We start from the raw sequence: 12,092 nt of genomic DNA on the forward strand, positions 1-12,092 counted from the left end.
GCACTCAGGAAGGGACATTAGTAGTTTTAGTAAAGGTTCTACCTCGCTCGCAACTGCATAAGGTCATATGAGCGCCAGAAGATAAGAGGTGTTACAAGAGAGTAACAAATATAAACAAGAAGAAGGGGGAGATAAGGAATAAGGACGATAGATGTTTGATAGGAAAGAAGGAGCAAACCACACCAGAGCACCCGCCAACCACCCACGGAAGGGACATTGATGAAGAAATGTTTGCACCCGCCAACCACCCACCCCTTTAGATGAAGTGAGAAGGAGAAAAGAAAAACTCCATTACGACATACACAACACAAATGAAATCTAGTCATAAAAAACACACAACGAAAAAAAAAAAGTACCAAAGTGCAGATATTGTTAAATCATTCTTTCATTTATTACTTCAACAAAGGACAGGAAAAAATAAATCTCATTCACTCACCCACACTCACCCTCTCTCTGCACGCACACACACACACACTAAACAACTATTTATGCTTAATGACACAACACTCACATAAAGCAGTCTCAGACACACACACACACACGTACACACACGTACGTTACAGTGGGAAGGGGGGGACTCAAAGACAGCAAAGCCAAGAGGAGCCATCTCACCAACTTTTCTCAGAAAAGACCATTGCTGATTTTAAATATAGCAACCCACCCTCCTCGTTCGAACGACTCTTTCACACACACACACACACACAGCCATACATAAATATATGCACACACAAAGATTAATAAGAGAAAAAAAAAACGAAAAAGAAAAAAAAAAAAACCCAACTAACAAGACAATGACACATCCAAAAGAAGAACGAAAAAAAAACAAAAAAACTTTCTAAAACAAAACGAGAGGGCCCCCCACACAACCTGCTTACTAACACACCAAATGACATGGAAGGGGGAAAAAAAAAAAAAAAAAACATTTAAAGGACTATAAAAAAAATGCAAAATATGAATCATATTTCCCTCAGCATTTTTTGATTCGGGAGGATTTACAATGTGGCCAGGGACAACAACCAGCTACGGGGTGGGGTGGGGTGGGGGGGGGGATACCCATGAAAAAATCGTTCCCACTTTGGAAATTTATATCATATTTATCATATTGAAAATAAATGTAACCAGATAGGTTTTTAAAATTTTAGGAAGTTTTATGGCACTTGCAACACATAAGGTCATATAAGTGCCGAAGACTAATGTGTTACAAGTTGCACCACCGGGCTATATTTAGACGTGTCACATAAAAGTCGGGAGTCACGAAGCGCCTTTATTGTAAGGAAAGATTTTTTAAAAAAGAGCTTTGCTTACATGATTTATTCTGGTGAGAAATATCGCAGAAACTACTTACGGACCGACCCCCGTGAGTTATGTCCACGGCACAACTCCACATACACCTACTCAGAAACACAAATAAACAGATAGCCCCGAGGACCAATTTAGCTGAAAATACCAGAACAAAAAAAATTAATTTAAAAAATGGGTGCAGACCAATCTTCCTTAGAAGATTAAAAAAAAATACTACATTGTGAAATATACAACAACACAGCTGACCCGAAATGGACAAATACAGATGTAAAAAAGAAAAAAAAAAACAACACACGGTGCTCCATCTCAAGAACAGTAGCAATTGGGTACAAATTACCAAACCCGACCCCACCCCACCCCATACAAAAACCTGTCAGTCAAGAAAGTTAAGCGCAAAACCCTCAGTAGTGTGAAAGATCAGCCAATCTAAGCAGGCCCTCCATCCAAACAGCAACACATAAAGGGGTGGGGGGTGGGGGGGCGGCACACAGACACTTGATGAGATGATGATAGGAAGGAAGGTAGGTAGGTAGATAGACAGATCTATTACACACTTCCAACAACACGCTATCACATTGAGCTAAACACAAGTAGACTTATTACCCTGACAAGACTAAACATACACACACACACATCAAAATATAATATTTATTTAGAAATTTGCTTTTAAAAAACATAATTTTAGAAAAATCAGTCCCCTTCCACTCCACAACACTTACAACAACAAAATAAACACGCAAAAGGCCTGAATGAAATCTGAGGTCCCTACAGGCTAAGGAAAAAAAATAAATAAGGTCTTAACTTTCCAGACACCGTGGAAACGTGAAAGGGACTCAAAATTCACAGATCCCTCTGTCTACTACAACTTGTACAAGACTATATGTGTTTATACAAAGTGTGGAAGTAACAACTCTTCGACAATCATCCCGAAGCCCCCCGGCAAATTCCGGACAATTTCAGGTATTCGGGTTTCTGGATTTATCCGGAAATTCGGCACCTCTGAGAATTAAAACAATTATCTCGTAGACACAGTACCTAACCCCCCCCTCAGAAATCTCAGATACATCAAAGGTAACAGAAAGGAACAAAAACTATGTTGTTGTGAGTGATTATTGTATGAACCTGCCCTAACCATCAAGCATTTTCTGAAAATGATTAATAGTGAACTAACATGATTAATAGTCAACTAACAGCAGAGTAGCAAAGACAGAATAAGGGGGGGGAGGGGGGAGAAAATTTTTTATAATAATAAACAAAAGTTTTGTTGCGGTTGGGTTTTTTTCTAAGATATGCTTCACATGTGTACAGACGAAAAAAAAAAAAAGAAAGAAAAGAGGAGCGTGTGGTGGAAAATGCCAGGGTACACAATAGACCCCGACTCAGCCTGACAACGAATGACGCGAGGTAACCCTAGCCTATAGGATATATATATTTATAGATCTGTTCATGCACGCCATCAGATAGATGTTCTCGTCACCATATTCAAAAATCTCAATTCATAATTTTAAAAACCGAAGAAAAGTGATTCACAGACAGGGGGAGCGTGTTGCAACAACTGGAGTTTGAAGCCACATCAAAGTGAAACGCCCCGCGAGGGAAAGAAAAAAAACCAAGCTCCTACTAAGCGTGAAAAAACCACAGAGACAGCTCGAAATTGCCATGAGATCACTGCTCGCATCTCACTAACTTAGCAACAACCTCCATGCACCGAGATCTTAAATATCAGACAGCAAACACATCTACACTTTCATTCAAACGCTCTAGAAAAAAGAAGAAAAAAAAAAAAAAATCAAATAATGGCACAATCAAAAAGTTTTTCTGATATATCTTTAAAAAAATCATTTCCCCCTGTCTGTTATATTCAGTCCTGCGACAAAGTGTCCTACGGTGTTCGGTGTTCTTGCAAGTCAGCAACGGTGGTGGTGGTGGTGGTGGTGGTGGTGACGACGGGCAGATGCAGAGCGCTGACAGAAAGTCAGCCAGAGAATTCTTACACGGCGTTGGCCTCCTGCTGGTGTGCCTGATTGGCATCCTGTGGTTTCATCACGTCTGGCAGCTCCGGTGGGCTGGACAGGGGATGGATGTCCAGACTCTCCCACTCGCCATCTGCCGACAGACACAACGGCGCGCATCAAATCAACATCAAACCAACATCTTCATATTAAATCTCAAACTTCAAACGTACACGTTTTTCTTCATTAGAAGTCGAATTAGTCCATAACATGAAACCAAAGTTTTTCTACACAAAGCAATAAGACCAAACCCAGGATTTTCTATGTGACAATAACAGTAATAACACTAACCCAACATTTTTCTACACAAGACAATAGTTTAGTACTAAACCTAGGTTTTTCTATATATAACAATAAAAGATAACACTAAACCAAAGTTTTTTCTGCGTATAACAATAACTCTAAACCCACATTTTTTGACAGTCTTACGTGTTTCAAGATAGAAAAGCAACAGAAAGAGACACGGGTACAGCCTTATGACCAAACTTGGGGTCTCCTGCATGCGACAGCAAAGCGCTTAACGGCTCCAACTGACCTCTCTTTTAAAATCATAAGACAAATTAAATAGGATGAGAGCTGAAGCCCACCATCCGCTTACCTGCCAACAACCCCACGGCCTAAATTAATAGTTTGCCTCAATCCTCCCTAAAATCAGAGTTTGTGGGGAGGGGGGTGAGTTGGAGTCTCCAACAACCCAGTTGATTCAGATTACATTACGAAACCGGCAAATAAATAGGCGTATTGCAAATCCACACAGATAACAATGTGTGTACTTTTGCATCACTTACGTGAACTAACAAAATTATTGCAAATAAACCTGTATATTTTCATGTTATTCACAATTATTAGACCACTACAGCCAATTGAAATGGTTTTAAAAAGTTTCCGATTTTGCGCAAATCCAATCAGCGTTCTTCTGTTCAGTAAGAAGAAAACAAATAAATCAATAGAAATTAATGACAAAACTAATAAATCAATAGAAATTAATGACAAAACTAATAAATAAATAGAAATTAATGACAAACATGAAGAGCTCCCATTTTATCACATTATTTGGCAGGTCTGCACCCCCTCAGAGACAAAAATTTGTGTTGCTGAGGCTAGAGAGGTGAGCAGAGTAAGTCCGATTTCCGTTTGGACTTCTCTGCTGACATCTACCCCTTGGCGCTCATATGACCGTTTACGCAATTGCGAGCGCTGCATAACCGTACTCAAACAGACATCCCCCCCAGATAGCCAACAGCAACTGACCGTCCTGGCGAAAAACAAGGCCGATGGTGGCGGGTGCCTGAGCTCTGGCCACGGTGCTGGTGTAGCCGTAGTCTGCCAGCGTCTTGTGGTCGTCTGACATGGGCTGTGAATTTACACGCTTGGATTTCTTATACAGACACATATTTTCTTAAAACAGAAACACATATTTTTCAAGACACGGTGGAATCAGGCGCTCATCATTTTTGCGACATTTTGGAGTTATTGGTATAAAAAACTTAAAAATTAAAGCTTCTTGTTTTTCATGAAAAAAAATACCCTTCCATCTTGCATAGACTGGAAACTTACATTATTTATACCTTTAATATTATACATTTTTCAGTAAAATCCACCCAGAAAAGTTTTTTTCATTTGACAACAATGGTGTTAAGCCATAAAAAAAAACCAGAAATTCCAAAAAATAGCCAAACTGGCATAAAAATGTCAGTTTCTTCAATGTCATTATTTTTATGAGCGCCTGATTTCACCATGCTGCATATGTTGGTGATAGCATGAATGAAGGATCAAACTAGCAATGCCAATGAAAAATGAATTTTTCGCTTTAGCCCTTTTGTAATTGGTACCTGTAAGACTATAGAAAGAGTTTTCAATTCTAAGAAGTATGGCTTTTGCATTTTAAGAATCGGTTCATAAATTTAAAAAGTTAGGGGGTCGTAAAGGTCAGCAAAATATGGACGACCCACACATAGGAAATACTCCTAAAAAGTGGACCATGTAACAGCAGATTGTGTAAGAAAATTGACGACATCTCAGTAATTAATTGGAGCGTTAGAAAGAAACTTGGCGACCTGATGTGTTTTTGGGAGAAGAAAACTTTTCTGCAGTCAAATTTATTCACCATTTCGTAGTTATTTTGTTATAAATGAAAATTTTGTGTTCATATTACGATTTTGCAAGAAAGGGGTGTCGGGATGAGACCATTTTATTTATAGCATCATATCACAACATGGGATCTTTAAGAATATGGTGGCAGGGTGACTACATAAGGGCAAAGCTTTCTTTGATGACTTTAGACCATGTCTCCCGTAAAATATAATTCAATTCAATCTAGCATACCGAACAATTAAAAACCTTTTTGGGGGGCTCTCGTGGCTTAGAGGTTAATAATAAGGTGTTGGCCTCTCATTCAAAGGTCCCGGGTTCGAATCCGAGTAGCGACCGAAAAATTTTCTTCTCTAAAAGTCTCCTTTCATCTCCTGCTCTCTAACAATGTTCTGTCGTCTGCTTTCGTCTCCTCTTTCTGCCCCTACCCCTTCACCTCCTTTGCCCCCCCCCCCCGGGGGGGAGGGGGGGGGGGGCTCCTGACTCTTTCTGCAGCCTTTCTACTGCTACTCCTTGGCTCCTTCTTACTGCTGTCTTTCAGCCACACCCCTGATCTTCTGGTAGGTAAGATCTACACCTAGCCTTCTCGGACAAGGGCGAAAGATCTCAAGGGCCCGTGTACAAGCTGTGCACGATAAAGATCCCTTGGTGGTCTGAAATCGATAAGAGTAGACTTCGCCCGCCATCCAGGCAAAAGTCCAAATTTCCTACCAACTGAGAAAGTTAAATGTGTCGTGCGCACTCATATGACCTTATGCAGTTACGAACGCCGGAAAAAAATAAAACAACTCTTTTTCCCGTTGAGACGCGACACCCGAAGGCGAGATATGCTCGCCTCGGAATACCCCCATTTCGATATTACAGGGGAACAGAGAGAATAACAATCGGATGCGCACGCCCTCCATTGCTCAATTTCAAGTGACCTATGAACGGGCTCAGAATAATCATGCGGGGATTTGGAGGCCACATACATCTGCCGAGGGAGTGAGGGGAAAACGGCCAGTCTCAGCGCGAAGTGGCTTTAGACAGGGGAGGGGGAGGGTAGTAGTGGTGCAGTTATGATAAATTCTAAACAACTACTTGACACAGAACGTTCAAATTTGAGGACATTATAGAGGGAAGATAGATCTCTTACCACCTCCATGTTGAACATCAAGCTCCTTATAGTTTTCGGTATACCCGATACAAAAGTGTTTCCAACACCAAAAATATAGTATAGGTTTATTTATATGCGAACAAACTTCAACATCTACGTATCATTATTTTGCCCTATTTTCCAATAGGTTGCCGACTTTCATTCACACTGGTCCTGAAATAGTGCAGAACGAGTTTGAGAAAGTTAAGTCAACATTCCGACCCGGTCCAAAAATACAACCGCAAACGGGAACCAAAATTTCGTGACGCACAGAAGGCCCAATTGGCCTTGCTAATCAAACCACACAAGAGCACCCCAAAGTACTCAGGATTATTTGTAACTGTCCGCTATATATGGTCGTTTTTAAGGACAAGCGGGCTAACCCAGATTTCGGGGGGTTTCCAGAAATCTTGACCTACACCAAAAGTGGGCATTGCCCTACCTATAGGAGAAGTTTGGTTTCATTGGTGTGTATATTTGTTTGGGTATAGAGAAAACTCTTCTCGTATTTTAATTTTAATGAAACTGAACAAGGGGCAAAAACTTAACCTTCGATTTTCTCAAAACAACATTTTTCGGATAGCCCACTTGTCCTTAAAAGTGACCATGTACATAATATGGTTTTTAAAAATTAGAAAGAAAACCAAAAAAAAACCAATTTGGTGACCCTCATAACAAACTATCAACCTCCCAGTTAGTTACAAATCAGACAACGACCATGACAAATTATAAAGAGAATGCAATTTACTTAGTAAACTCTATCCCCTTGCACACTGGAACAGAAAACAAGAAAATGGAGCAAAACATAGTCTCAATAAAAACTTACAGTGTCTTCTTTAAAAAGCCTTTGATTCTCAGGGGCAACTTTCAAAATTCCATCGATGATTTTCTTCACATCGGACATGGGCGTGCTCTCTTTGGCATCTGTGAAGATTGTGCATTTTTTGCGACGAATCATAAGGAAAACGTCCTGGGGAAGAAAGGTAAACGCAGAATTAGCAAAATTATAACGAAGTGACTTTTTCTCCGAAAGTTCAGAGAAATAGTGTTGATCTTTATTACTCCGAACGGTGTCTGGCTTCCGGTCTCCTGATTTTTTGCTTATTTGCGAGAGTTTGGCACAAGCTTTCATTCTGCCATTCCGCGAGGTCTGCCCTCCACCAATCAACACAATCACAGCGCCCAAAATTCTCAACAACAGTTGAAACCTGAAACCCCACACCAACTCCACTCACAACAATCAGAAGGAGTTCCGCAGAGGGCCGGCCGACCAACAACACCTAACCCTAAAACTAAAAAAGAATTAAGGACTCCTCATCGTCTAGCTATAAATATAGTCCTTTTATTCACGAATAGGTACAGCACGACGATGATCAGCGTATCTGTAACATACACATGAAATGACAACACATTGGACACTCAATGACCTTACGCAGTTGCGAGCGCCGTAAAACCTCTAAGTACTAAACATATATAAGGCTTAAGGACACCATGATGACACATAGTGTAACATAGAGTGATGACCTACTACACTATTAAACGTAACCATAACCTTAACTCTTGAATAGTTTGCTCAATGGACTTTGTCTAGCAATGACCACGAAAACCTTTTTTTTGTCAGAAAGTGTTTGCAAATAGGTGCATTTTGTAGCTGCATCTCCACAGAGAATGGAACTTTTTGAATTTTTGAAATCCATCAAGAAACAAAAAGGTTACGGATTTTTTAATCAATTAATTTTTTATAGACTTTTATATAATGAAAAAAAAACCAAAATATGGGACTTTCTTTGGTGAGTTTTGAGACAATATTCGTCATATCTCACTCATTTTTTGGAGTATTTAAATCAAACTTGGCAGCCCAGTACATAAAATTTGCTAGAGCAGAATCTAGTCCTGCTTTCAGATTTCTCATAGCTATCCTACTTTTTGAGTTATGAATACGTTTATAGAGGTAAAAACGTGGCGGTTTTCGGTGTGTTTTGAGACATGAAACTTGGCAGTCTAGTCCTGTTTTTAATGCAGAATCTAGTCATGCTGTCAGATTTTTAATATCTATCCTACTTTTTGAGTTGTAAAGACATTTACAGGTAAATAAAAGTGGCACTCTTTACACATTTACAAGAAAGATTATCAATCATATCTTCTCCCAAAGTCATGATAATTGAATGAAACTTCGCAACGTAAAAGATTCCTCCTTGCTAAGCAATGCACTGGATCAATTTGTCACAAAAATTTAAGTACAAAGCTGGATTTATTAAATCCAATTCTCTACTAGTAAAAGCATGCACACTTTGTAATAGAAAATAAGATCGTCTCTGTGTATATCCATTGTTGGACAGTGTCCTCTTGTGTGGTAGATTAAGATGCGTTTAGATAATATTTTAATTATAGTCTACAAGTCCTGGGAATATTTCGCATGTGTAGGCTACAATAAATGTAACAGATATTTACCCCCCTCCCTCCCTCTCTCTCTCTCTCTCTCTCTCTCACACACACACACACACATGCACGCGCGTGCACTCACGCACGCGAGAACGATAACAATGAATGACTCCCAGACAGGACTAAATAAGTACCACACTCTTTAAAGACAATCTTAGTGCCTCACTTTTCCAAACAGAGCACACAGGACGAGTCCAAGTGTGTGCTTTCCCAAGAGGGGGGAGTAGGCGTTCATAACGCAAACACGATGTCATACCACTTCTTAGATGTTTGCTTTTCTGTTTCTATTCTTCAATCATGCAATCAAGCAATAAAAATGCTACATCTATCATATTGTGACTAAAATGCAACACAAATGCAAGTTATCAAGGCCCCCGTTTAGTTTTCAAGTATCCTTCCCCCCCTTTCCGGTTCACACAAGCAGAGTCCCGTTCGTAGCACCCGAGCCGACCGATGGCTGATGACGTCACTCAGTGGAAATTTCTCAGCCGCCGGTCGTTCACCCAGCATTCGTAAATGGCAATGCCGCTTTTCCCTTAGTTATTCCCACATTTTTAAAGATTACGCCAAAACCGCTACACACAGAAGCATGAAATTTTAAGGGAATATAAAGAAAAATGAAGTACAACGTGGTATCAGTCAGTTTGACAAATCACAGCTCTGAAAAATCTATAAAGCGCACCACATCAACCACTTTCGCAAACGTTTTCGACTGCTTCTTGGATGGGTACAAAGTTGTCAAACTGCAAACTACGAGATTGACCTCTTTTCTGATTGGCTGCCAAGTTTCATTCATATCCATTAACGAGAAGCGGCGTGAGAGCGAGTTGAAGACAACAACCTTTGCGTTAGTTTGTCCCGAGAAACACCCCCGCAGCGGGGGCCAAAAATCGGCAAAACAAAATGCTCTCCGTGGGCATTGCTACTTTGTCACGGTAAAGTGTCGGACCTCTGCTGAACTCCTACCCAACAATCAAGACAACATCAGCACATAATTCAGTCTCAAATCAAGAACATAAACGATGGGACACATCGCACATCAAATACATCAATGTACAGTCATGCATGATCATATTCATCAAGTCATAAACAAAGTCATTAACGTAGACACTACCCCCTGCTAATTAAAACACCAAAGCCTAAATCAGGCCAAGAAGAATGATTCTTCTGATAAAAAATGAAAACTGCTGTTGCAATCCCAAAGCCAAAACTAAAACTGTTGCAACACCAGTGAAATAGTGAGGCCACAGCAGGATAGGAGGCTGGATAGCCATTCTATAATTTGCGAGCCACTATGACATCTGAATGATCAAACATACCTTCTAAAACTGTCGATTTGATTCTCTTTTGTCAAAGAGGCCTAGATTTTATGGTAAGAACAGACTAGATAAGATAACACTTGGGCAATGACTTCCACCGTCAAACAAGCGACCACCCAACCTACCCAGACCCAACAAATCCTAATCCTTGCCTGACACCCTAACCCTCTCTATACTATACTGTTATCTATTTCATAGTGGTCGCTCATGCTCATTACGAAATTCTTTCTGAACTTGTCAATTTAAGCCTTGCCTTGTAAGCCTTGATTTAGGAGACCAAGACAGTCTCACTCTGTCTGACTGCAGACTCAGTCACTGAGTAAGTTTACTAATCTTGGTAAGTTGTTGGGGGGTAGCATTGGGGATTACTAATCTAGAATCTAGACCTAAATCTAGATTTAGATCTAATCTAGAGTTCGAAAACTCAAAACTACTAACAAAACGAAAATCCAGAAAAACATCTTCAATATTCCCAATGACGCGTGAATCTCTACTTAGTGGTCTTAGCTTAGCCCCATATAAAAGCCTATGATTACCCGGAAAAATGAGCACAGTTCTGATTAATTCCTCCCAATAAAGTTAACAAAAGCCGGCATAAACTTCTCGCTCTATAATCAACAAAGACCAAAAACTATGTTTCTGTGAAACAAAACTAAGATTCATAGGACATTAAAGGTTCGGGATTTTGTTTGGACCCGTTTTGAACAAATAATTTGGGGTCACTTGAGTTTCGATCTTGACCATGTCGAAAACTGGTTACTTCATCACACAAAGGGAAGACTTTCAAACTAAATACTTTCTTGTGTCAATTTCTATGAACCCGGTGATCCATTAAAACTGCCACCGTATAATTACATTGACGTCCAAATGAAAGAAGGAACACAACGAAGAAAATGTTATAACTTTTGGACAATGACCATGGCAACTCACCATTTTGCTGTGTTTGTTATGTTGTCCGTCTAAAACAGCAAGCCTCGCATGGACCGCAGCACAACGAGACAAAACGAGACTGCTGCTGGCTGACTATTGACTCTGGCAGGATTTTCGGCACGTTTAATATTGAAATACATTGTGCCCCATTGCTTCTTGTAGAGGGGGTCTTTTTCGAAACAAAAAATGCATTGTTAAAGCAGAATAATCAAACATCTCCTCCCTAAAGTAAAAAGTGGACATAAACAGACTGGTTTTAATGAAAGAGCTAAAACATTTTGCTTTTTTTCCCTTTTCGAAAATCGAAAAATATTTAGTTTTATAGCCCATGTTGTCATAACATTTGTCCTATTTGGTAGTATAGATTTGCGACCAAAAGTAAAAGTAGTGATTGTGACTCACTCACGCGGACATACGGCACGGAATGATACGGCACAATTTACGTGACACAGATGAACAAGTTGAAAAGAATACAAATATGTTGAAACTAAAACTTTGCTTTGAATGGCATGTTCTCAAACAGCTTTTTCAAAGTTTTGTCTAGCATTGGCCGAGAAAAGAAACTGAATTTGATCTAGATCTAGCTCTTTTCACAAATGGGACGGATAAAAAAAAAGTAGTCTATAGTAAAATATTATATTATAATGTAATGAACAGTAATGGTTATTAGTCTAGGCCCAATTGAGTTTAGAACTTACTTTTAATCTCCTTGTCTAGGCCTAATATATTATCTTATTGAATCTGTTGTTTGCTATTTTTTTCTCTCAAAGTATCGCACGAGTACATAATCATGGATTTGTAAAAAGGCCGACTGTATAACTGAGTCATCATATTCAGCAGGTCGCACAAAATTATGAGCCT

At 39.7% G+C, this 12,092-nt stretch overlaps 1 protein-coding gene across 1 annotated transcript; it reads right to left on the reverse strand.

Annotated features, from left to right (window-relative positions):
• Positions 1-367: 367 nt before the first annotated feature.
• LOC101855255 (elongin-B) lies at positions 368-11,525 on the reverse strand. Its single transcript, XM_005098499.3, has 4 exons — positions 11,232-11,525; positions 7,367-7,510; positions 4,566-4,668; positions 368-3,408 (listed from the first exon to the last, which is right to left on the reverse strand). The coding sequence occupies exons 1-4, from the start codon at positions 11,232-11,234 to the stop codon at positions 3,293-3,295; spliced, it is 366 nt and encodes a 121-aa protein (XP_005098556.1). The 5' UTR covers positions 11,235-11,525; the 3' UTR covers positions 368-3,292.
• Positions 11,526-12,092: the final 567 nt, after the last annotated feature.

The sequence above is a fragment of the Aplysia californica genome, unplaced genomic scaffold (genome assembly GCF_000002075.1).
Source record: "Aplysia californica isolate F4 #8 unplaced genomic scaffold, AplCal3.0 scaffold00185, whole genome shotgun sequence".
In the NCBI taxonomy this organism is placed as follows: Eukaryota; Metazoa; Mollusca; class Gastropoda; order Aplysiida; family Aplysiidae; genus Aplysia; species Aplysia californica.